The 24460-nt window shown below is 39.7% G+C and overlaps 1 protein-coding gene across 2 annotated transcripts; it reads right to left on the bottom strand.

The window, feature by feature from the left end:
• Positions 1-2798: 2798 nt before the first annotated feature.
• AKR1B1 (aldo-keto reductase family 1 member B) lies at positions 2799-23788 on the bottom strand. 2 transcript variants are annotated; one of them, XM_052000573.1, is made up of 10 exons: positions 23638-23788; positions 16613-16780; positions 15348-15464; positions 14619-14696; positions 11787-11909; positions 11321-11427; positions 10305-10386; positions 10049-10132; positions 6116-6198; positions 2799-3205 (listed from the first exon to the last, which is right to left on the bottom strand). In XM_052000573.1, exons 1-10 carry the CDS (start codon positions 23710-23712, stop codon positions 3163-3165), a joined length of 960 nt encoding a protein of 319 aa, XP_051856533.1. In that variant the 5' UTR covers positions 23713-23788; the 3' UTR covers positions 2799-3162. The 2 variants fall into 2 exon arrangements, with proteins under 2 accessions (XP_051856533.1, XP_051856534.1); XM_052000574.1 differs by having other exon boundaries at positions 23644-23787.
• Between the last annotated feature and the right edge of the window lie 672 nt (positions 23789-24460).

Here is a 24460-nt window from a genome sequence, read left to right as displayed (position 1 = left end):
AAATTATCCCCATATATGTTTTAGAAAGTAACATACTTCATCTAATTAGGGGATAATTTACCTCTTCAGGTAAGTTATCAGGACTTTGTTTTAACAATCTATTTTTAAACCAAATCAAATTAAATATTGCTGCAAATTTCCAGTAGTGTTTCAACATCCTAACAACATTCCTAAGATCTTATACCCAGAAAAAACAGATTTAGCATGTGTGTGATTTGATCTGATGTGTGAGGCTAAGTTCAGGTTTTCATGAGAACTTACAGGGTCCTTTTTGGTTCAGCACATAAACTCTCTCCTATTTGCCACCCTTCTCTCCTCTGACTGCCATCACGAGATACCACATATGAGGGGGATGGTAAGGAGAAAGACTGTGAGACAAAGGGTCATGACAGACTGACCCAAGGAGGGCAGTGGCCATGGCATGGGCCATAAGTAGATTTATCAGGAGAATTTAACCTCAGGGACATGACTGGGATTTTGACAGGCCATGGCAGGGTGATCCCATTTGAAGTTTTCTTAGCAAAGATATTAGAGTGGTTTGTCATTTCCTTCTTCAACTTATTTGACAAATGAGGAAACTGAGATAAACAGGGTTAAGTGACTTGTCAAGGGACCCCACTATAGGGTGAGTCTCAGGGGTTTGACATAACCTAGATTTCTTACTGGATGACCTCCCCAGAGGGTGAGACTATGGAGCTAAACTGATCCCTATCCTAGCTTTTTCCTTATTTGCTCAGGGATCGATTCTTCAGTTTCTCTCTTCAGCACACCATTCAAGACCTTATCAAGAAGTCTAAATTTTGGGATTGTGAAAATGAAATGTCATCCCTCCTCAAATCTTCCATAGCTCCCTTTCTCCTCCGTTTCCTGTTTTGTCTATTAAAAAGTTATTGGTCAAGCCCCCTTCTCCATTTCTCCTCTCATTATTCAGAAGCTTTTTCACCATCCCCATCTTCATTTCTGTTAGTAGCCTTTCCTTTCTTCTTAACCCTCTAAAGCATGGCTTCCATTCTCATCATTCACTGAAACTGCCCTTGCTCAAGTTACCAGTGATTTCTTAATTGCCAAATCTAATGACCTCTTTCTCAGTCCTTCTTGACCTCTCTAGCTTTTTAACACTCTTTATCACCTTCTTCTCCCAGATAATCTTTCTCTTGGTTTTTTGACACTGCTTTGTCTCTCCCTACTTAAGTAATTGTCCCATTTCAGTCTCTCAGGTGCTCCCACTAATGGTTCTCCCACAGGCCTCTGTCCTGGAATCTCTTCTCCCTCTTCTGTTTTGCTTAGTGATCTTGTTAACTCTCAAGAATTCATATATCATCTGCACTAATGACTTTCAAATCTATTTATACAACCCTTACCTCCAGTCTCACACCAGCATCCAGAACTGGATGTTCTAGACATAGAACACGGGATGTTCTTAGACATCTTAAACTTAAGTCCAAAATCGAACTCATTCTCTTCCTAACTTCCCTGTTATCACTGAATCAGGTACCAGTATTCCAGAAAACCTGGACTTTTATGAACTGATGCAGAATGACGTTCTTGATGCCATTCAGTCACACAAATGAGTGACTTGGACAAAGTCGTTGATCTTTCTACTCCTTAGTTTTCTTATCATGGTTTCTAATTACGTGTAAAATAAGAAAGTCTAGATTGTCTTGGATCCTTTAGGCAGTCTGGTGATATTATATAGACACCACCTCAGGAAAAAAAAGTTTTAAATTGTACAAAATACATGGTATTACATAGGAAATCAATTATATTGATATAGTTAGTGATATAGATATATAAAAATTTTACTCATAGTTAAATGAAGGATCCTTCTAACTTTCAATACATGGCTATATTCACTTGCTGAATAAGAAGCAGTGATAAAACTAATTTAAACTAAGATGGCTGACCATAATTTAACTTGAGAATATGTACATCTCCTCTGCAGCTGGATGTTAGTTCCTTTTTTCCCCCCAGACAACAATAAGTCTCTCAAATGATCCCATAGTTGCCAACCTCCCAATGCTATGCCCTCTTCTCCCTAGCCTTTTAATACCGTGGTAGTTTTCTGTCCCCCACCTACTAGCAGTCCCTCTCAGGAAGTTTGATGGACTTTTGAGGGGAAAATGGCCTGACTTTCTGAGAAAACTCTGCTGTAACTTCATGGCATAAGTCACCTGAAAAATACCAATATTGACCCCATGTAACATTTGTTTCACAAGGAAACACTGAAGTTACAGATTCTTAAAACAATGAGACCTTTAGAGACTCAATGTAACCCTTCATTTTACAAATGAAAAAAGCTAATTAATGGTACTACTTATCTAAATCCCAGCATATTGCTCTGCCACCTTTTCACAGCCTTTCAGTTGTGATTTTTTGGGTGCTATCTTGTACAAAATTTAAAAGTGTATTATCACAGGAGGGAAAACTAGACAAGAAAGTGTGAATGGATGTGTGCAAAGCTACACATGCTAGAAAGGCTTCCAAGTATAAAAGGAGGCAAGATAAACGTCCAGGTTGGTTCAGACTGGAAGGGGGCTGAGATTACCTTGGGTGGGAGAGGATTACGGCAACCACATTCTCTGGTGTCGGAGATGCTTCTGGGCTCCCATACCCCCCAGCCTCTCCTAGCTGGCACCGCCCCCCTCCCAGAACTCAGGAATGGAGTGTGTGGTTTTTAGTTGTATTTTAGTTGGTGAATTGTTCTGTAAACATTTAATATTTCTGATACACATTCCAAGGGCACAGGGCTCCAAAAAGTTGAGCAACTGAGTATAGAAACGACAGAATACTATAAAAACTAAGAACATAATGCGTTTTTTTTTTTTTTATTTAAAGCAAGAAGTTAGGGTTTATAACTTCAAACAGATGAAATCTACTTGTTACTAAAAGGAAGAAAAAACTGTTGATGGAATAATTCTTGTCTGTAGGCCCATCTGGGGAGGAGGAAGTCACACTGTACTCCTCCCATTTAGGCAGGGAGAGGGTCCAGAAAACCAGCAGTTTACTTGATCCAGCTGAGGGGTCACAGTGATATTCAGTGGTGAGCCAGGTCTTGGGAGCAGGACTGACCAACGCAATGCAGAAGAACGATATACTCTCATCAGATAAGCTGGAAGTCTCAGGAGACCATCATCCGAACCCTGGACAGCAGCCAGCCAGAATTCAATAGGGGATGTTGAAGGGATAATCCTTGTGAGAAGCAGCACTACAAAGTAAAGACACAATTTTGCTTTCAACATAGGGCCTCAGACCACAATGAAGACAAAGAGGGTAGAATGTAGGCTTTTAAAATGTTAGAACAGACAAAAATAATTATGTTCTAAAAGCTGTCCAGGGCTGATCCCTCGGAGTCAGGGTTTTAGCCTAATGATTCCTCTGCCAAATCAGTCATCAGTTATTAAGGACCTGATGGGGCCCTAGGTGATACCATGGCCTCCTCTGAGAGCTTTGGGTCTTTTTGGGGAGATTCAGACAGACATCTGAGGAGGGAGATACCAGCCATGCCACAACACACTGGCAAATGTGATAGGAGTCCAGAACAGACTCGGATCCCCTCAGGATAAACAGGGCAGATCAATAAAAATGAGATTTAAGCTAGACCTGGAAGGAGTCACAAGAATTGGGTAGTGTCAATGGAAAGTTACTGGATTTAGACTCAGGCTGCCAGTGTCCCCATCTTCACTTTGCTGCTTGTTGAGGGTGAGGGTGATGGGGAGAAGAGGGAAAATCACAACCAGTTTTTTATCTGTAAAATGTGGATAAGGATGCATTTACTACTTCTCTCTCTCAGGGTTGCTGCAAAGAAAGCAGTTTGAAGAGTTTAACATGCTATATATAAATGGGAGGTCTCATTATAAACCATGAAGGTATAAAAAAGGCTACTTCAATATAAATTTTTCAGAAAGTCACAAGTGAGATGCTGAGAAAGCCCAAGATGTAATATAGGTGGGGAGGGGGGAGTAACGTTTCTATTTAGATGACAGCAAAAATTTCACAATGGGGAGAATTCCCCTTCCAAAAAAAAGTGGAAAAAAGAAGGTGGGAAATGAAAAAAATCTTTCTAAATAAAACCATTGCACTAATTGGGCTTTATATCAGAGTGTTCTTTAAAAAATTCTTACTGATTGACTGATTAGATTATATTCTCTATTCAAAAATCTTCTGTGGCTATCTATACCTACCAGGATACCAGGTATCCTGGGACGATAATTTTCTATTAGAAATGGAGGAATAAAAAGAGGGAAGGATGAAAGATGGAGAAAGGGACCTAATTCCAGAAATTCCTAACATTTTTTGTGACACATACCCCTTTTCAGAGTAATAACTTTTAAATGCATATAATGAAATGCGTAGGATCATTAAACAAATCAATTATACTGAAACACAGTTAGTAAAATTTGGAGAAAGAGGAAAAGTTCAGACTCCAGGTTAAGAACTCCCAAGTTAGGTTATCGAAGTAATCTAAATATGAAATGATAGGTGGCAGAGGAATGAATGGGGAGTCTGAATCTAAATGATTCTTTCCATCGATACTCCCCAATTCCTGTGACTCCTTCCAGGCCTAGCTTAAACCTCCTTTTTTGGAACTGCCCTATTCATCCTGAGGAGATCCGAATCTGCTCTGGACTCCTGTCACATTTCCCAGTACTGTTAATTTGTCAGTACGTGATGTCATTTGAATCTCCAAGACGACCCAAAGACAAGGCCATGGTGTGCTGGACTAGTTAGCATCCTCAAAGTTCACAGCACAAATATGTGTACATAGAATTTACACTTCTACACATTAAACACAAATGTATATTACATATTGATACGTAACAGACATGTACATTCGGACATACACACATTAATGCACATATTTATCCGACTCTTGTTCATGTACTCACACAGGGTCATTTAAATACAAATACACATAAACACAAAGACCACCCCAAGGTATTAGGTGTAGCTGCCAGGAAGGTGCACTAGCCAAGAAAAAGGCCAATTAGGAAAGAACTCTTTGGGGACAAAAGAGTCCCCCTTAAAGCAAGCTGATGGCCTTCCAGCACTTGGAAAGGCTGGATGCTCAGAAGAAGCAGGAGTCAGCAACCCCTACAGAAAAGGGAGACTGAGAATACTGCAGGACTAGGGGATATATCTAAGAGAGAGATTAAAAAGTCAAAGCTAAGGACTGAACTCTGGGGAATATCTGGGGAGAGTTGGTTTTTAAAAAGGGAAGGAAGTACAGCTAGATGGGACAGTGGACAGGGCACCGGTCTTGACATCAGGACCCGCTTTTCAACCTTAATCTTTGTATGACACTGGACAAACCCAATTACCTCACCAAAAAGGGAGCAGAAGTACCAAGCTATTATTCTAAGTTCTTTGTGCAAATATTATTTCATTTAATCCTCACAACCCTACAAAGTAAGTGCTATTATTATCCCTATTTTTACAGTGGAAGAAAATTAGACAAATGTTCCAAGTTTCAGGATCTCACAGCTAGGAAGTATCTGGGGACAAATGGAATCCAGGTCTTCCTGGTGACCACTAAGCCACCAGCTGCCCTTCCTCAAAAGGAGGAGACCTGGGATCAGTGTTTCCTACTCCCCCCTCCTCCCCCCCAAGGCTTTGGAATTAGATGGCAATAGAACATTTACCAGATTCAACCAAGTCCAGTAGAAAGCCAGAATCAGAGGGTCCCAGCTCTGTTTTTACTTTCTGGTCTGACTTTGGGAAAATTAACTCTAATTCCCTCAACTACAAAGAGACAGAACTAGACTAGATGACCTTGTGGGAAAGATCCAGGGAATAATCCCAGAGGGCCTCATGTAATTCAGTTTCTCACTTCATTTAACACCTCCCCCCCCCCCACACACACACACACACACACGGACATAGATATAGTACACAGCCGGCTATGTCTGGTCCGGGCAGTCTGCCATGCTGGCCTGAAGCATCTGCCAGCCCAGAGCTCAGAGGGACTACACAGGGCCTGCCCCTTTCCAGGTCTTCTCTGCAAGGACCACGGGGATTATTTCAGACTCTCTGGGCAACAGTTTAGAGGTCCTGGCCCTCCAAGGGCACTCTGCTCCCGAGGAGTGAGATAGGGAGATGGCACAGAGGAGAAACCTACTTGACCAAGGAACAGACTCTAAAGTCACGGTTGAAGCTGAGGATTGTGGACATCTCCTCATCAGTCAAGTTAAAATCGAACACCTGGAAAGGAAAAAGACATTTCTGGTGAGTTTGACACAAAATGCTGACTGAAATCAAACAATAGTACTCATTCCACCATGTGACAGTCTGCAAGGCACTGAGGATTCAAAAAAAATGGAATAAGCCCTGTCCTCCAGAAATTATTTTTCTATTATTTCCCCAATAGCATATAAACTATTGGGGAAATAATATAAAAATAAAATTTCAAAAAACACAAGTCTATGGAAACTGGGAGAAAAACTTGAGTAATTTTGAAGGAAACTGTGTTTTTAAAGACATGTTTTAAGATATGAAATGATACAATTTACTGTAAGGGATATTTAAATCCCCTACAACTGGTAGAATGAAACTCATATCCCTGGAAGGCAAAGTTGAATGGAGATGGGGGGAGGGTAGAGATCACTAATATTAAAAAAGCAAATTTGCACAAGATCTGAGTAACATAGTCCCTTCCTCTAAAGATAAGAAGCCAGACACTCTAAATGAAAGCTGGAGGAGGAGCAGGTCACAATGACATCTAAGAGGTTTCAACTGGTCTAAGTTCATTATCTTTACAATTTATTTGTAGAATGTTGGATGCCTTGAAAGAAGGCGTCCGCACATAGAAGGATGCTGAAAGGTAAAGTAAGTTATAATTTTATGTTATGTCTGTCATGGGGTGCTGTTTTGTGTTCAGTATGGCAATTTGGAAATAATTGAGAACATAAAGTCCTTTTTATATTAGGTTCCTTAGGGAAAAACCCCTATTAAAGAACTTAAAACCATTCCTCTTCTCAAAGAAGGTTCTCAGTTTCAAGAGGGGAATTAATTAAGGATTAATTAATCCTTGAAGAAATTTGTCTTTTTTCAAGGATAGGGGGGAATAAACTCAGCTACTTATGCCTAGAGGGACTGATACCCTTTTTTTGAGGAAATTTTACACTTCAAGACATTTAGTTTCTCTGAGGAGGGTCCCAGTAGTTTTAAAATTTTATCAGGAGGATGTTGTTAAATCTTAGAATAGGGCTTCTTAAACTTTTCCCATTCAGCATCTCTTTTTGCCCGAGAAATTTTTATGTTATCCCAATATATAACTATATAAAATAGGTATACAAATCAGACATTTATTGGAATAAATTTTAATTTCGCAACCCTCACACATTCAGTTATAAAACCCCACATGGGGTCACAAAATCACAGTTAAAGAAGCTGGGCTTTAAAGGACTTATTTCTTCTAAGAAACCTAGAAGTATGTTTAAGACTTGAAGAGTTCCTTCTTCAACGGGACTCTAGATCTGAGATTGAGAGGGATTATTTTCCATTAAAGTAAAGGGAAGTTTGTCTAACCAGTTATTCAATAAGGGGGCAACCACCACAGCCTACTTTTTTTTTTTTTTTTAAAGTTCCATGTGAAAATAACTATCACTTTTCCAAAGGGATTATTTTCCTTTGGCATGGGACTTAGTTCTTATTGGGGTTTTATCTCATTTAGTTTGGGATTATTTGGTATCTGAACCTTGGGCTCTCAAGAGGTTTGAGTTTTCTTTCAATGACTTAGGGGTTAAAACTTTTGAGCAAAAACTCATGAAAAAACATTGCTGCATTCAATAGTTATCATCCAATCAGTGCTTTTATATTTTTAAAAAATGTGTAAGGGAAGATAATGTATTAACATTGCATAATGGTTTACAATAAAGTATGACACCTTATTATCAATTTTTTAAAAGTTCCATATTTTTGTTTCTATCTATAGTGTGATCTCTGAAGAAGTCTACTGAAAATAAAAACCTACTTGTGAGTCCCATTTTTGTGACTATGCTTCAACAGAAAGCCTAGAAAGGATGGAGTTTTAAAACACTGCAATCAGCCCAGCAGGGATTTAACCCTCAAATCTCTAGTGAGGGGTAAAGAACAAGGTTTTGCCAGAAAATGCCAGGGTTTGCTTGAAGCAAAGCTGTGTATGACTGTGTATAACAAGAGTTAAATATAACTCTTGCCCAAAATCAAACAGAACCTGAAAACAAACCTATGTAAGCTTACTGAACCCGTGCCGAGTCATTCTGTGCCCTTAAACTTAGTCTGGCAGTTGTGATATTCATGTATAGCAAACCTCTCTAATCAGGATGGGAAAAATATGACTTGTTGCAATACGTTATTACTTCTGTGCTATAGAAGCAAAGGTCTCAGTGTCCCATCTGAATTTGTAGGCAACAAAGTAAATTAATTCTTGAACTTGTCACTTTCTAGTAGTTTTCATTTGGAAGATAGGTTCTTCAAATATCTCAGAACGATATAGAACAGTAAGATGAAAATGAAGTTTGTGGGACAATGAGAAAAATCTATCAATTAGCAAGGTTAAAACTTAGAAACCTTTTATTTTTAAAGAAAAAAAATTCAGTGCAATCAGTTATGTTACAGAAGATTAAATTATGGACTACTTAAAAGGGAAATCCAATTTTTACTTAAATTTATGATTTAACTAGTGATTAATACTTATGTGTAGAGCATATCCTGAAGTACGGCCAATTTATAGGAAAACAGCTCATTTGACATACTGAAATATAGATTATTCAATATCATTGGATACAGTCTGCGATTAAGTATTTTAAGATATTTACATATGCAGTTCCAAGTCTGTTGATGTATGTCACATTCTGTCTGAAGACCTTTAGTGACAAAGAAGCGTCGCCTTCCAAGGCTCCCAATATGGAGACAAGGGAAGGTTCTGTGGATAACTCTGAACTGCTGGAGTGACTGGGATTTTCCATTAAGCTACTTCAAGAATTATGGTAAATAAAGCACCTTCTTCACTACCTAGAGTGCTGCCTAAAAGGGAGTTTTTTTTCTCCTTATATCCTCTCTGGGCACTTTACACCTGCAGACAAACCAGATTCTTCCATCCCAGTCACTCTCCCACCTCTGCCTTGGCCCATACCATCCTCCAGCCTGGAATGCTCCCCACTTCCCACTCTTTGCCCACTCCTTCTTTAATACCCAGCTGAAACACCACCTCCTCCATGAAGTCTTTCCTGATTGGTAAGGAATGGCCTGGCCCACACCCGGCCCCAGAAAACGAGGAGGGATGGGAAACAATGCATTTACTGTCACACTCAATTGATACTTTGACTATTTTTGCTGAATCACTTCCTAACCTCCTCCTTTCTTTTTTATTCTATTATAAAGGATAGTTTCTTTGAGTAGAAGAGGATATGTTTGGAAATGAGGTCATGAAAAAAGCTATCCATTTTTTCTCTAAAAGACTGCATTAGAGAGAATAACAATGAAGTCAAAAATATATACGTGTGTATATATATACATACATATACACACACACACACACACACACACACACACACACACACGTATATATACACTCTGCAGGGGCAGCTAGGTGGTACAGTGCCTATCAGGAAGACATCTTCTCCCAAGTTCAAATACAGCCTTGGACCCTTATTAGCTAGGTTACTCTGGGCATGTCAGCTAACCCTGTCTGCCTCAGTTTCCTCATCTGTAAAATGAGCTGTAGAAAGAAATGGCAAACCACTCCAGTATCTTTGCCAAGAAAACCTCAAATGGGATCACATCCTATGGACTGGAAAAAAAAAAACCAATTTCAATATAATTAAAAGTAGTATTTCGATAAGCACATTTCAACTGAATTGTAAGCATACTGTAATTAAAATACAATTCTAATCCTTTGTAATTCTAGCATTTTTAGTACTTAAAAAAGCTATTTGAGAAGGACCCATGTCTTCACTAGGCTGCCAATGGAATCTATAGTACAAAACAAGGCTAAAAACCTATTTTGAGGACAGAGGGATATCAGCCAGCATGTTTTCCTGAAGAAAACTAAGGTCCATGGACATTTTACCTGAAAATTCTCAGAAATCCGTGATGGGGTGACTGACTTGGGGATCACAATCACTTTTCTCTGGATGTGGAACCTGATCAGAACCTGCAGATAGAAAGAGAGAGACACCATTCTCCCCTGATCCCTTTGGGGCCACCATGAACTATAGGAGTCAGGTCCTCTTTCCTTAAGACAAATCATTTGCTGCTAGTGTTAGCAAAATTGATTCCAAGGACAGAAAGTGAAGGCCTGTAAGAGGTAGCAGACCCCCCCATACCTGTGCTGCAGTTTTTTGGTGCTTTTCTGCAATGGCCTGGATCCTGGGGTCATTCAAGAGAGAAGGATCCTCTGGTTTGGCCCTAGAAATGAAGATATTAAATATCTTTTTAATAATAAACACTCTTATTTTAAACTTGAATTAATTTAAAAATTTAAAAATTTACTCTTTAATATATTTTTTTACTTTTAAATTTCATGTCACTTTCATCTTAAATGAAAGTGATAACTAATGATCTCTGAAACCCTATAAGCCAAGTGAATATTATTTGCTTCATTTGGAGCTAAGGAAAAGAAAAGGATTCCCATCCACCCCCACTCACAAGGTACACTTGCTGAATTAAACTGGGTTTTAATCCTTATAGAGCTTTGTAACAAACTTGCTTAATATTGGGTCATCATGCTAAACCTTTCCTAGAAGTTAAAGAAATCTTGTTGGTAGTAGGTATAGGATGAAGGAAAGAAACCTGGCATAGGAGGCAGAATTATATTAAAATATTAATATTAAATAATATAATTATTTTCATTATTATAATAAATGATATTAAATATTAAAATCCGAGATTTACTATCTATTATCTGTGTGACTCTGGGACAGTTAATTATAACTTCTTTGGGCCTCAGTTTCCTAATTTAGAAAACTGACCTCCTAAGAGGTTCTTTTTGTTTTTTGTGGGGGGGGGGAACTTATTTCATTGGTATAAAGATCCTCCCACATTGAAAAATACCTTAGCAATAGAGCTTGGCAATTGTCCAAGACTTAAGTCTCAAAGAAGCTTTTCTGACTCAGAGGCAGGTCCCTCTACCTACTGCTATTCCACATTGCTCTTTTATGAGATAATCAATGGTTAATTCCTGATATTGCCCGCCCTTCCATGACTCTGGACAACCCAAAAAGGATCCACCTGGATGGGTTTGCTCTGCAGCCCCCAGAAGCATTTTCCTTAGAATTAATTTTCCTCTCTGCTTTGATCCCTCGTGAGAAGACAAGAAATTATGACTCCTTAGATTCCTCACCATGGCCGATCAGGAGAGCCCAGGGGACTGTAGGCTGTCACCACAATGCCCTTGGACTGGCAATATTCAATCAACTTCTCCTGGGTCAGATAGGGATGGCACTCAATCTGTAAATCAACAAGTATCGTACCAAGTGAGTAACTAGTTCCAGGACACAGCCAGATTCCATCTCAACCACCGATCCTGAATCTCTCTCTCACTATTGATGGTCTGAGTTTATGGAAACTCTGTCATAGCACAGGTATCACTAGGACCAAAAGTCTGATTTGGATTCTCTAATTTTACAAGATTTGCCAAATAGATTTAATCCTTGGAATCTGGCAGTCCCAGTCCCCCATGTGCCTTCTCCTACCAGCCCTGGAGTCCAAGTAGATAGAATGAAACCTATTTCCTGGATATTATATGTCTGCAAAATGTCAGGGTCCAGAAGTACAGCCCAAGGGCACCATTTTTCTTTCTTGTTTACCTGGTTAACTGCCGGCTCATGCTTCAGCCCCGGCTTGTTCAAAAGCTGCTCAAGCTGGAGGTGGTTGAAGTTGGAGACTCCAATGGCTTTCACCAGTCCTGTGTCCACCAACTCTTCCATGGCCTGGAAAAGAGTTTGAAAATGACTAAAACCTTCTTGAGACCAGAATGAAGGAAGAAAGAAGGGGAAGATATCTGAGTGATAGGATAGGAGGAGCTCTTCATAAATAGCCTCAATTTTTTCACTAAGTAGGAAGCAAAGCCATTGGGGCTAAGGGTTAGGAGGAGATACAGTCAGAAATTTGATATGAGATTAAAAGGCGAAGGCACGGACCTCTTGCCTCTTCCCAAGATCTTATTCTGATAATTATTCTTCTATCCTTTACACATTGTAACTTATTCTTAATTTTGTATGAAGAACCTCATGTCTAAAACTCCTAAAAAGCCTTCCCTTCTCTCTTCAGACCATGTCATAATTTTTTAAAAGTTCCATAACTGATATCTCCTTCTCCTCAACTTCAGTTAATCTGGTTTCTCTCCCTCTTGCTCTTCCGAAATTATTCTTCAAGTTCTCTAACAATCATCCAATTGCCAAATGCTAAAGAATTAAAAAAAAGGAAATAAATTTTAGTCTTCCATTTTTTTTTTTGCTTGTTTATGTTTCTGTTGGGTACCCCTTTCAACCCATCTCCTTCACTGACAACTTATCATCTTTCCAAAGTCAATGTTAGTGCTCTTTGGCCATCTCCTTTTCCCCTTGGCAATCCCATTCATTGTCAAGTGTTTTGTAAGCATTCCTAAGCAAAACAAAGTGCTTTGAAAACAATTAGCACCATATAAATGCTAGTTATGATGATGACGACAATGATGGGTAAAATGGTGTCCTTTCAAGACATTTCTGGTTTCCATCCTAAGATTCTGTCATCAATCACAGCCTACAGAACAATTGATTTGCTGCCCACTAGTACCTCAAAAATTCAAAATACCAAAAAATTGAACTTGTGATCATTCCTCCTAATCTCATTCTTCCTTTCTAATATTACCATTTACTTACATTCCCACACTTCATATTTTGGATTTAATTAAGGGAAAAGAGTCAATTACAGGAATCAATTCTTACCCATTGTTTCTCTGCAATGCATCTAAGCATCCAGTCCTAACTTCTTTGCTGATTTCCAGAATTGCAACTCCAACTATCTCCTAGCTATCTAGAACTGGATTTTCTGTAGATATCTTAAACTCAGTGTGTCACTAAACTGAGCTACTATCTTTCTCCTCAAACCCTTCCTTCTTCCTAATTTCCCTATGCCATTTTTTAAGCACCCTGGCTTGCTTAACTCTCACTCCCTCTCATCTTCCTATCTACAATTTGTTGCCAAGGGTCTGTATACATTCCCTTCATAGCTTCCCTTGAATATTCCCTCTTCTCCTTCTTTGTCACCCTGATGGAGACTCTGACCACTTCATGTCCCGACTACTCCAGCAGACTCGAGTCTCTGCTCCCTCTACTTCACCCACTAGTAAGCCATCAAACTGGGGCCCCTGAAACAAAGATCTGACCATCTCCCCTCTCCAAGCCACCTCCCCAACTCCATAAACCGCAGTGGCTCCTTGTTTCTTCAGGACCAGCTACAAAATCCTGCTTGTCATTCAAAGTTCTTTATGACCTGCCTCCCACATCCCTGATCTCCTTATATTCCGCAGCCCCCATATACCCTGCAATCCCACTTTCTACAGGAAGCCTTTCCTGCTGGCCCTAGTGCCTTCCTCTTGCTAATTATTCCCAGTGTATCCTGTAAACTCTTATTCATTCATAGTTGTGTTTGCAGGTTATCCACTTCATTAAGACTGAATTCTTTGAGTAAGGATTGTCTTCTGCTTTTCTGTGAATCCTTGATACTAAGCACAGAGCTTAGCACCTCACTGGCATTAAATAATATTTACCAAATGGCTGGTTGATGGTCTTGTTTCACCATCCCAGTACACGTCCACTTTACTATTCACTGAAACAAGTGAGTTTCCTAACAAATCTGCCCACAAAAATTCTCTTCCTTCTCCAAGTTACTTCTACCTATTCCACCGATCAGAATGTTCCTAACTATTCTTTTGACCTTGCTGCTTTTCTGCCCAAAATTGTTTAGCAGGTTTCTTATTCTCTCACCTTTTTTTTTTTTTTTGCTTTTATTCAGGCTGTTTCTTTTCTTTCTTTTTTTGCTGGGGCTGTTAGGGTTAAGTGACTTGCCCAGGGTCACATAACCAAGAAGTGTGAAGTGTCTTAAGGCCAGATTTGAACTTAGGTCCTCCTGATTTTAGGGCTGGTTCTCTATCCACTGCACTACCTAGTTGCCCCAGGCTGTTTCTTCATCTTGGAATGTCCCTTCCTCCCATCTGTTCAAACTCTCCCATCCTTTGCAGTCCCCGAAGCCTCCCCAGTCCACCTGACAAGAACATTCTCCTTTGGACCTCACAGTTCTATTTCTGACTTTTGAAGTCATGTCTCATACAATGATTTAGACTTAGCTGTGTTTGTGTCTTATCTCCCCTGAAGAACTGAAGCTACATGAAGGCATGGATCGTTGCTGAAAAGATTTCTCTCCTGTCACTTAGCACAATGCCTGCACTTGGGGGCTTAATATTTATTGAATGAATGAAAAAGCCAAGCCAGATTCTGCTAATAGGAAACTAACTCAAAAAATCAAATGGGGGGCTGATCGGGAAGCATAAATACACAGCCAAAGGAATGAATTAATGAGACAATAGGCTCCAGCATAGATTTTAAATGATTCTCTAGTCATACCTCAAAGACTCCAACTAGAACAGCATTTATCCTTACCGTCCATGTATCCAAAAAGCTTGTTTCACTGGGAACCACATTGCCTTTGTCATCCAATGGGAAAAGATCCTGCCCAGCCTATCACAGCAAGACAACATAAATTGAAAATCACATCAACATAAATTATATTTCATGCTTTTTTCTTTTGGCTTTCCTTTTTTTCTGAAAGAAACATATAGGAAATTATACCAAAACTAAGTAGCCATCTACTTTTTAAAGATAAGTTTGGGAATAAATCCATCTATATGTGTGTTTATATACATATGTGAATCCATATATACACATGTATACATATATAAGTGTGTGTGTGTGTGTGTGTGTGTGTGTGTGTGTGTATAAATCAATGCCCCAAGCAAGGCAATTAAGTTTAACGAAGCCCAACATTGAGGGGAGTTCTTTCTAAAGCTTATTTCTAATTATTGCTGACTAAAAAATAAGCAAAATAAAACAAAAAATCCATATATATGTTCTGCAGTAAGATATTAATGTACTAAAGACATTAGGTCTCCAAAGGATCAAGAAATACACACGAAGAAAGCCAAATGACTCAAAAGTTTTGACAATTTCTCCCTGGATAGTCATGGGCAAGTCACCGACTTTTAAAACCTCAATTTCTCCCACCTTTAAAATGAAGATTAAAGACAAATCACATTCTATATCCCTTTGGAGAGAGCATCGTGCATTTCATCTGTCTAGAAATAGGGGCTGCTGGAAGCAGTATAGCCATACCTTAAATCCTGTAGGCCAGTGAATAAGATACAGATCCAAGTAATCCAGCTTCAAGTCACTCAGAGTTTTCTGGCAGGCTGACTTAACCAAACTTTTCTCATGGTATGTGCACCAAAGCTACAAAGGAAAAAACAATGAAATACCATTGCCATCACTCCTCAGTATTATTTACCAAAGGAAGATCTCCCCTGGCCTTTCATAGGTTTCGAGATAAAAACACTGCTGACCTCTCCAATACTCTTAAAATGGACTCCCACCTCTGACTTCTATCAATGAATTTGTTTTGAAGATTACATACAGTTCTGCTTTCTTAAATGAGCACGCCATCATGTTGCTCATTCTTAAGAGAACGCCACTTCATGGCGTGAGGTCTTGATTGCTTGTGAATTGGATTTAAGTCAGACAGAATTGCACAAGTCATCAAACTAACTCTTTTAGAGTCATTCAAGTCCAGCAGCAGACAAAGGAGATGGCTGGCAATGGTCCGAGATGCAATGGATGATCTCGGCATCTTCCGTGTCTGAAAATGGTCTCAGATCACCACAGCAGTTGCCGCAGCCACCCTCATGATTGTTAACAAACTATTCTCATCTACCCATTTAGCAAACAAGGCTTCAAATACTCATGTCCAAATACTCATGGTAGACACCCCCAACTTGTCGATGGGTTTGAGGCCTATTGGGTACCTTCAACCTGATTTAGCCTGGCTGCTGAGGCAACTTCCCTAGGGTAGGTTGTTACATATGCTCCTTGAAGGCCCTGGAGAATCGAGCAGCAGGTAGATCCCAAAGGGGGATCAGCATCCCTACATGGACTCAGCGAGCCCTCATACTCAGGGGGCTATTCCTCCTGTAGAAAACCCAAATGCACTTGTACCTGCAGGTTTGGATGTACTTATTCCATCTTCAACTCTACTTATAATCTCTAGCTTCCTCCAATGTCCAGTTCTTCAAATTATTTTCTTAAAACACAATCACACACAGACACACCTCTCTCAACTCCCTATTCCCTAGTCTTTTTTTGACACAAAAATGCACATGTCCCCTTCCATCTAGTGCATCTCTATCCCTAGCACCCTCCCAGTGCCTTGCTACCATACATGTTTGATAAATCAAACACGACCTGACACACTTGGTTCCATAGTGGATGGGCCCTCCCACTAACTTGTCAAAGGTTAGGTAAGGATTTTGGTTTAATTGGAGTAAGAAAGACTCTCTATAGCAGAACATGCATTCACACTCCCTGAGCCCGGCTGGAGGTTAAACCTTGCTGACGATGAAGAGATCTTCTCGCTTGACAACATTCGCCTTGATCTTCTCTTGGATGGCCTCACCCACTTCAGCCTCATTCTGGTAGACGTGAGCACAGTCAATATGGCGGTATCCAACATCAATCGCAGTCTTCACAGCGTCAGCCACTTTGCCTGGAGAGGACTGAAAGGAAAATTCACAAGAAATATGAACTAAAAACCTATCCTAACGAGTGTAAATTATTTCTTCCCCAGTGGTCATATTAAAAAACTTTCCTAAGGGCCAGAAACATTGGGAGGTTGCTTGATTTCTTTCCCAGGGGTCATATCTAAAAAAATTTTACCAGGTGCCAGAAACATTGAGAGGTCACTTGATGCAGGTGGAGAGAGGGCTATACGCTACTTACAACCTGAACTGTCCCTACATATATGACCTTCAATAAATCACCCAATCCTTCCTAGATCTTGATTTCTTCATTGTGAAGAGGTGAAAAACAAAAGCTCCTTCTAAGTCAAAAAGCATGACCTTACAGGGGCAGCCAGGTGATACAGCGGATAGAGCACCAGCCCTAGAATTGGGAAGGATGAATTCAAATCCAGACTCAAGGCACTCACTAGCTGTGTGATTTGTGGCAAATCACTTAATCCAGGCTGTCTTCAATAATAATAAAAGATAATAAAAATAAAATAATAAAAAAATTTCAAAAATAAAAAATTTATAAGAAATCATAGATACATGAAACAAATATTTATATTTATAAATACATAAATATAATAATTTAACAAATAACTGATAAAAATTAAACTGACCATATATACTTAAAAAGCACATCTTCATCCTATTATAAGCACTTTTCTATTGCTGCTATCTTCTGATCTCTCATGTAAATTGTGCCTATGCCATAAGATTACATATATATTTTATTTATATATTTATTATTAAATATTACATATGTTATTTGTGCATACTATATATTTTTGTTTATATTTAGTCTCTACTTATTTCATATGCAGACGACTTAACTTCCCTCAACTAGAGGAAAAAAAAAAAGGAATCACAAATTCATTTCTCGGGAAGGCTATATAGCTCATTTTATAAATGTGGAACTGAAGACCAGAGACTGAATAACTTGTCTGAAATCATACAGTTATAATAAAACTGGGGTTCAAAACCAGGTCTTCTAACTCCAAATCCACTATTTTTCCTACTGTACTTTTCTGGGCATATAATATCATCGCTAAGATTAATGGCCATTTATCTCAAGGCTAGCAACTAGAGTGCAACAGGAACCTATCCAAGGACTGTTATTGGAACTTCTGTAACAAAACTCCAGCTACTCTTATCTAACTTGTGAAATTCCTCTTCTTGGAAATGCAAATGTAATCCCAGTAAGCTTTCCTGCTTCCCCCACCTTGGGAATCTTTACTTTAGCATCAGGAGAATGAGGGACAAGTTATCAGAAAATCTCAGAGGCCATTTAGTCCAACAACCCAGACCTGAATGATAATCCTTTCTAATGACCAAGTGTCATCCAACACTTAAAGACCACAGGGAAGGGAAGCCCCTTACTTCACAAGATGGCCCATTCTACTGGAGACAAACTTTTCTTTCTATCAGATGTAACTTCCATTTACTAGTTTTGCACGCTGGGGTCAATCAGAACACGTCTAGTTCCTCTTTAACCTAAGAAACCTTCACATGCCTCCAGATAGCTATAATTTACCATGTTCTCAAATCTTCTCTTTTTGAGGGTAAAAATATCTACAAATTCTTTAACCACTTTCCACATGGCCTTTGACTTTGATGCTCTGACTTTTCAATATCCTTCTAAAACTTGGCACTCAAATCAAACCCCACGTTGCAGCTTCCAGAAAAAAAAAAACCAGTCCAATCTCTCTTGGGCTGCTAATCAAACAGGTGACAAATACTGAATCTGTTGTACAGCAAACTCTCCAGACCTTTTTCAGATTAACTGCTGACCTAGATTCCCTTTTGCCTTCTTACAGCGTCCAAGTTTAAAACTTGATTTTCTTATTCAATTTCATCTTTTTAGATCTAGCCCAATATTCTAGCTTTTTGGGGACCTATCATCCAACAAATTACTTATACTTCTTATCTATGTCTTTTGAAAACCTGATAAAATTTTCTCTCTGGAGAGAACTCTCTAAAGTGTTCTACTCACAGAAGATATCTAATCAATGGTTTCCAAATTGAATCAGAGCCTCTCTGTCACCAACAGATTGCCTAAAGAGCTGCAAGTTTACCTTGAGCTAGTAGGGGAAGGGAGAGGTTCCAGTAGTGTGAGAGGAACATCCCCGGACAATGTGTCTAAATATTTAGTGTGCAAACAAACATCTCAGCCCAGATTAGAATTTATATCTTGACTCCTACTCACTGGCTAATTAGCTTTGCTCCAAGCAGAACATCTCATCCAGAAAGATGAAAGGCCTTCTTTCTTAAACACAAAGGGATATTTTTACTTCTAGAGTAAATTAAGAAAAAGTATTTTCCTTTCAAATAGTTTCAAGACTTATGTCAGAGCATCTTTAGAAAGCACCACTGTATTAAAAAGAAAAGAAAAAGAAAGCACTACTGTAGTTATTATATAGAGTAGGACTTCTTAAACATTTTCCACTCACTACTTTTTTTTGCCCAAGAAATTTTTATGTGACCCTGGATATATAGGTATATAAAAGAAATGTACAAATCAAACATTTACTGCTAATCAATCATAAGGAAATTTATTTGAAAGCAATTCTCTAGTATTAAATATAATTTTACCAATGATTAAAGGTGAAAGCAAATCTGTATACTAATGAAATGGATGTGCTTGTTTATTTTTACATAAAGAATTACATCTTGGTAGAATATATCAGATGCTACAGGATATTCAGCATTCAGAAACCTATCCCTATTGCCAAAATTTTCATGACCATATTTAGTTACATGACTCCATGTGGGGTCATCACACAGTTTAAAAAGCTTTGATGTAGAGAGCTAATGACCCAAAACCCTTGGTCAAGAAATGATTAAGAGCAATAGTTAAGAAAAGACATAAATATATAAGACAGGGAAGGGAAAGGAGTCAGTATCCATGGAGGCAGCTGTTTAGAGCTCCAAGTCATTGCTGTTCACTTGTTTCATTCTTTTTGACCCCATTTGGGGTTTTTAACAAGGAAATGGCCAACCTTCTCCAGTTCATTTAAAAAATGAGGAGGCAAATAAGGTTAAACGGCTCTCCCAGGGTCACACAACTAGTTTCTGAAGTGGGATTTGAATTTGGTAAGCTGAATCAGGAAGACCCAAATTCAAATCTTACCTCAGACACTTACTAGGTGAATGACCAAGGGCAAATCACAAATTCCAAGCCTCAGTTTCTTCATCTGTAAAGTGGATATAATAATAATAGCACCTACCTAGCAGGGCTACTAGAATAATCAAATAAAATAATATTTGTAAAAAATGATTAGCACAGGACCTGGTTCATAGAAGAAGCTTATATATATACTTTGTTCCTTCTCTCCTTTCCATGAGTAGTAACTTTAAAAAATCCCAATTAGGATCACAATTAGAGATTCTAAAAGTCATCAAATCCAAATACCTCATTTTACAAATAAGGAAACTGAGACCCTAGGGAAGTCTAGCACTCTCCCAAGAAATTGACTACCCTTATGATAAAATATATTATTAATGATAAGCAGCCAGATCTAAAGATTACTGAACACAGATCAATTACAAGTTTGTGATTGTCATGAAAATATCCTAAAATGAATCATTAGTGATAGTTCTTCAAGAAATTCTTATCAGTTTCCCAACGCTATAGGGAAGTATTTTAAACACTCTATGGAGAAAGCATCATTATTGCTATTTTACAAAGCACAGAATTTTGGGACTGAAAAAGATTTTAGAGATAATCTAATATATTGTCCTCAGGTTGGTCTCAGAAGCCCTGAGGCCTTGAAAGGATAATGAAAAGTTATTGCAAGGAGTCCAATCTCATTAATGACTCAGTATAAAGGGCACTCAGGTGGTGCAATAGATAGAGAACCATGCTTGGATTCAGGAAAACCTGATTTGAAATCTGGCCTGTGATACTCACGTTTGCCTTAATTCATTGGAAAAGAAAATGGACAACTACTTCAATATCTTTGTCAAAAAAAAACCCAAATGAGTTCTGTAGCTGGTGCATGTTTGAGATTGTCCAGATTTATTTTGCTCGAATGATGTTTATTTATGTCACACTTTGAGGTTTAAACAACACTTTCCAGTTTCATTCGGGCTTCACAACAACTCCATGACATGAGTACTACAAATATCATTATTTCTAGTTTGCAAATGAAGAAACCTAGAAGTTGACTTCTGTGCACTTCTGTTATTTGCTAAACTGACAAGAGCAGCAAGATTTTATCTTCTTCACCTTTGCCAAAGAGAAATCCAACTTCAAAAAGCTCCTTTGTCCCAAGTTGCTTTTTTCCCTACCAAGGTCAGATTAGAAAAGAGCATAGCACCGAGGGATTGAGAGATAATAAGATTCTCATCAACTTCCACCAAAAGTATACTAACTCTTGCTATGCCCTGCAAGAACTCTGACCCTTTCTAGGCCAAGAATCTCTACAGGCCTTCCCTTAAGTAAAATAAAAAAGAAACGTGTTTATATTTTATCAATTTATCTCTGTCCCAAAGTTATATATGGCCTCCAGTTTCGGGTATTTTTAATCAATTCAGTTCAGCAAACAAAAAGATAAAGTAAAATAACCCTTCCAGAATTCTTACAGCTCAAAGGGAGTTTAATTCTAACTCAATTAATGCAGCAAAATGTGGATGATTAGGCTGCAAAGATCAAGAATGAGGCTCCTAGAGAAAAGCTCTCTATTAACTAGAAGTATTTATGAGTAAAAATCAGTGGGGAGTCAGAATACATAAATGCATGAGAAGGGGAGTGCCAATGGAAGGGTATTCTGCCTGATGAACAGACTGTTCCATGCAATGGGGCATCAAGTTAATACTAACAGCTATGGGGAAATTCCTGATGAGGAAATATTCACTGTCAAGAGAGCCAATTACTCTATTGGCAATTTATAGTTTTTAAAGTTATCCAGAATACAGAGAAGCCCCTTACCCAGAGACCCACAACCAGCATGACCTAGGGCCAAACCGGGGTCTTCCAAACTCAGAGATTAGCTCTCCATCCACTGCCCTGACAAAATGTCCCTTCTACCACACACTAACCCCAATTTATATAATAGCGTTTACTCTTTTATGCACTTACATGAATTATCCAGTAGTTATAAGCCATATCTCGCAGATAATAACCTAACTTCAACACCCGACAACTAGTAGTATTCTACATATAATAAGTGCTTAATGTTTGTAGAAATTAATTTTATTTCTCTTTCAGCTCCTACTGGAGAGGACTAACAGGAGAACCAAAATAGCAGACCACCCCTATCAGATGATCTCAAAGTACTTGCTCCTCAATCTCTTTCTTAGTTAAGGGCCAGTTTTAGTGCCACCTTCAAGAAGAGGCATTTCCTGATTCACTGTTAGTCAATATTTTCTCCTCTCCCTCAGGTTATCACACATACTTTTATCTGTTTATTTGTGGTGTTCTATCCAGAAGACTGTAGATTCATTAAGGACAGTAAACATTAAAGGGCTGTGTAATCTGTCACATTTAGAATACTAAATTTTAAGAAGCTCAATCTTGCTAAAAACTGATTTATTAGCTAATCATGTTTCAAATCCCCTCTACTGGTTCATAAAAACAGGGTTCCTCTCCTTATCGACTTCATAAGGATGTAGCAGCCTTTCGCTAATTTAAGCCCTTCATTAATTTAATGGACCAAATTTTCCACGGAGGAAAAAAAAAGTTCTACCATAACTACAAATAATTTGAATATCAAATGATATTAAGTACTCTATCTGATCCAGGGCTTCTTAAACTTAAACTAGGGAACAGTTTTTGCTTGAGAGATTTTTATGTAATTCAGCGTGTATAGATATACTAAATAGGGTATACAAATAAACTATTTACAGACAATAAAATATCATTTCCTCATCCCCACATTAGGTTACACAATTTCCAGGGAAGAGCATGAATTTTTGATCAAAGGAAAATGATGGGCAGGAAACCTTAGGCTTAGCCCAAGGTTCTTCTCCCGGAATGAAGGCCAGAACATCACAGGAAGAATGACTCTCCCCCTTTTAAAGTTTCAATCCAAAATTTCCATCTCTCAAGGTTCTTCCCCTTTCCCTCCCCCCTGACCCGTAAAGAGCTGGGGAAGTTCAAAAAGAGCGGTCCTAGAGACTTAGAGGTGGCCGGCCCGTGGGAAGGGGCAAAATGTATACACTTTGTTCATTATTTAGGGGCCACAGTGGGTGCAGAAACCCACTTGGCCGGGGTAAGGGGCGGCCTTATCTCCAGCACCTTTTTTTTTTTTTTTTAAGGGGGGTGGGAGGTTTCTCCGTAGTTGGTGCTACATAAAAGGCCAGGAGGCAAACTTGTTCCCTCGCTACAGGTTCTGGGGACCCAAAACCAAATGTGTACTTGTTGCAAACCTTCACTTCACTTTCTGCCTGCCTCGGTTTCCTTCATCCATAAAACGCTGGGCAGAGCAGCACCTCTCTCTCAAGGGTTGTTACGCTGACCAAATTTTGCAAAGCGATTTGCAATACAGTGCACGGCCCTAATAAATCAGATGTTTGTTCCCTTTCCCCTTCTTCTCAGTTCCCCCTCTCTAGATCCTCCCTCCCCCCAGCTTCCCCGGTCTCCTCAAGAGTCGGGAATAATCCCGGTAAACTTGCCAAGGCCCAGTGCAAGCTCTAGCGGCACCCAGTTCTGCCGGCAAGGTCAGAAAGCAAGCCCGTAGCTCCCTTCTCTCTCGGAATGGAAAAAGGGATCCCCGTTCCCCGAGTCTCCCCCAGGAGCGCGACGCCTGAGGGGCGAGGGCGGTCCGCGGCGGAGAATGCATCCAACGCCCCCCTTTCTTCCCCCACCCCCGGCCCGGCCAAAGGGGCAGGTCTCCCCGCAGCAAACATACATCTACCTTCCAAGTGCCCAGGCCCAGGATGGGCATCTTCGCCTTGTTCCTCAGCACGAGGAAGGTAGCCATCATGTCTGGCTTTGCTGCAAAAGGCCTTCACAAAACACCACAAGCGCTGCCCAGCACAAGGCGATTCCACGGCAGTGTGTTCCCCGAGCACTTAAATAGACTGACCCCAGCGACAGGGGATGGCTGCCGATTGGTTGGCTGCTGGAGGGGCGGAGACGCCGCCTTCTTATTGGTCAGAACGGAGAGCGTGTTTGCTTGTCGCCGTGGCTGTTGCTGCTTTTTCTCCCGGGCTGTGTTTGGGCTCGGGGCTCCGTGGTTCTGCTGCTAAATCCGCACGTGCACGCCCTGCAGAGTCTCCCTCCGCTTAGCGTTCCGACTCTTAGCTGCATGTATTTGCTTTTAAACTGGTGCGGGGCGCGAAATTGTATCGAGATAAATTGCAATGGGACACTGCTTCCTTATTCACGTCTGAGACAGTGGTACAACGGCAACGGAGTTTGGGGCTTCAAGGAAATGCGTTCAAATCCCCCCGGGACTAGTTATACACTGTCCGAGTTCTCGGGTATAAAGCCGTCAAGCCGTGGGCTTCAGGTTTTTCATCTGCAAAATGAGGCTTTAAAAATTATATAGAGAAAGATACCCGCAGACACACGCCCGTCTCTCTGCGTAGTTACACGGGGCGTTCCCCAAACTCTGAGAACAGGTTTAAGCTATCACATCTCAAGTCGGGCGGGGAAGGCAGCCTGCCTGCTGCCGCGTCATTTAATTTTTACTCGCAGCATTCCCTGCGTTTTACAGATTAGGAAACCGA

Source organism: Antechinus flavipes, chromosome 5 (assembly GCF_016432865.1).
Source record: "Antechinus flavipes isolate AdamAnt ecotype Samford, QLD, Australia chromosome 5, AdamAnt_v2, whole genome shotgun sequence".
NCBI lineage: Eukaryota > Metazoa > Chordata > Mammalia > Dasyuromorphia > Dasyuridae > Antechinus > Antechinus flavipes.
This window is presented reverse-complemented; position numbering and strand designations above follow the sequence as displayed.